The 1328-nt window shown below is 49.2% G+C and overlaps 1 protein-coding gene across 2 annotated transcripts in view; it reads right to left on the reverse strand.

The window, feature by feature from the left end:
* Positions 1-1328, reverse strand: part of LOC119591248 — a 17897-nt gene that overhangs the window by 13668 nt on the left and 2901 nt on the right. For both annotated transcript variants that reach the window (XM_037939959.1, XM_037939958.1), the window contains exon 2: positions 34-1258. In XM_037939959.1, the coding sequence (XP_037795887.1) occupies positions 34-1185 (1152 nt within the window). In that variant the 5' untranslated portion in view covers positions 1186-1258. The remainder of the gene's footprint in view (positions 1-33; positions 1259-1328) is intronic.

Raw genomic sequence — 1328 nt, forward strand, 5'->3', positions numbered from 1 at the left:
AAAGTGCACTTGATTAAATTATATGTAACTTACCTGGTATGACTCTATGGTCTTCTCTGCATGCTGCTTCACAAGATGATGCCTTAGGGTTGCTGCAGATGGAAGAACAACAGAACAGACATAGCACCTGAACCATTCTGATAGAAGAAGCTCCTCTGATTCCACTGGAGTTGCTTTAGCCTTGCGCGTGACTGGTTTATTTGGCGGGGCCATTGCACCTATTTTCCTCTTCTTTGGTTTTTCTGACAATGAGTCATCCTCACCTTCTTCTGGAGTCTTGGGTATGTCAGGCAGAGGAGGTGATGATTTTGCCCTCTCAAGTTCCATGACACTTGGTGGGTCTGGCTCATGACGTGAGGTTAGTTCATGTCTGCCACCTTCTCTTTCCTCCGCCTGTGGGCTCAGTTTGGGCTCTGGCAAGTTGCTTTTCTCTTCTGCAACGTGTAGCTCCCTGTCGTGATCTTCTTGTTTTCCTACTGCATCTAAATCGATTTGCTTTGGGAAGCCATCATCACAAGTGTCAGGTAACTGGAGCTCATTATTTTCCTCAAGTATGATCTCAGGGGTGACAGGGATGTTCTCAGGGAGGGCATCATTCATGAGCAAGGCCTCGTCCTCCAGGCTCACAATGAACACCTCCTTCTCGAAGACAGGAAAACACTGGAAAACAACCCCATCTTCACTCATGAGGAAGGGGGCAGCATCCAGCAGGTCAATCTTCCTCCCTTGTTCATCGCTGTTATTCTCTGCTGCGTGTCCTTCAGGGGGATTCTCGCTGTCCTCCTGCTTCTCTCTTCTGGAAGCCTCACCCATGGCAGAAGTCCTCATCTCAGGAATACCCCCCGTGCACTGAGCACTCGCTTCTTCGGAAACTCCCTCCTTCGATGTTGTGGCTCCGTCGTTGACACTGAACACTGACACCCCTTCAAGGTACTGGCAAGGTTGGGTCAGCATCGAATCCACTTTGATCAGATTGCCAGCATCGAACCGCGACGCCAGCTCGGACAGGGCGGACGAAAGCAGCACCGGTCTCTGTCCCGTATTGCCTCCGTCACTTGGTGCCAGGTTCTGCGCTACGTCCTCCCCCACGCAATCCCGAAGCCTCACATCTGAGGTGGCATGAGGGGGACACGCCAAAACCCTTTTCTCATGCAAGTTGGGGTCATCTTGGCTATTTTCATTCATTGTTCTCTGATTTCCTTTTAGAGTGTAGGGAGGGATACTCTGTCTTTCTGCTGCATTGGCCAGTTACTTATTCCTGTAAGAAATAATAAATACTAATGTCCTTTCTACTTAGTAGGGCAAAAAACAATGTCATATGCTGTCAT

Source organism: Penaeus monodon, chromosome 28 (assembly GCF_015228065.2).
Source record: "Penaeus monodon isolate SGIC_2016 chromosome 28, NSTDA_Pmon_1, whole genome shotgun sequence".
NCBI classification, from domain to species: Eukaryota; Metazoa; Arthropoda; class Malacostraca; order Decapoda; family Penaeidae; genus Penaeus; species Penaeus monodon.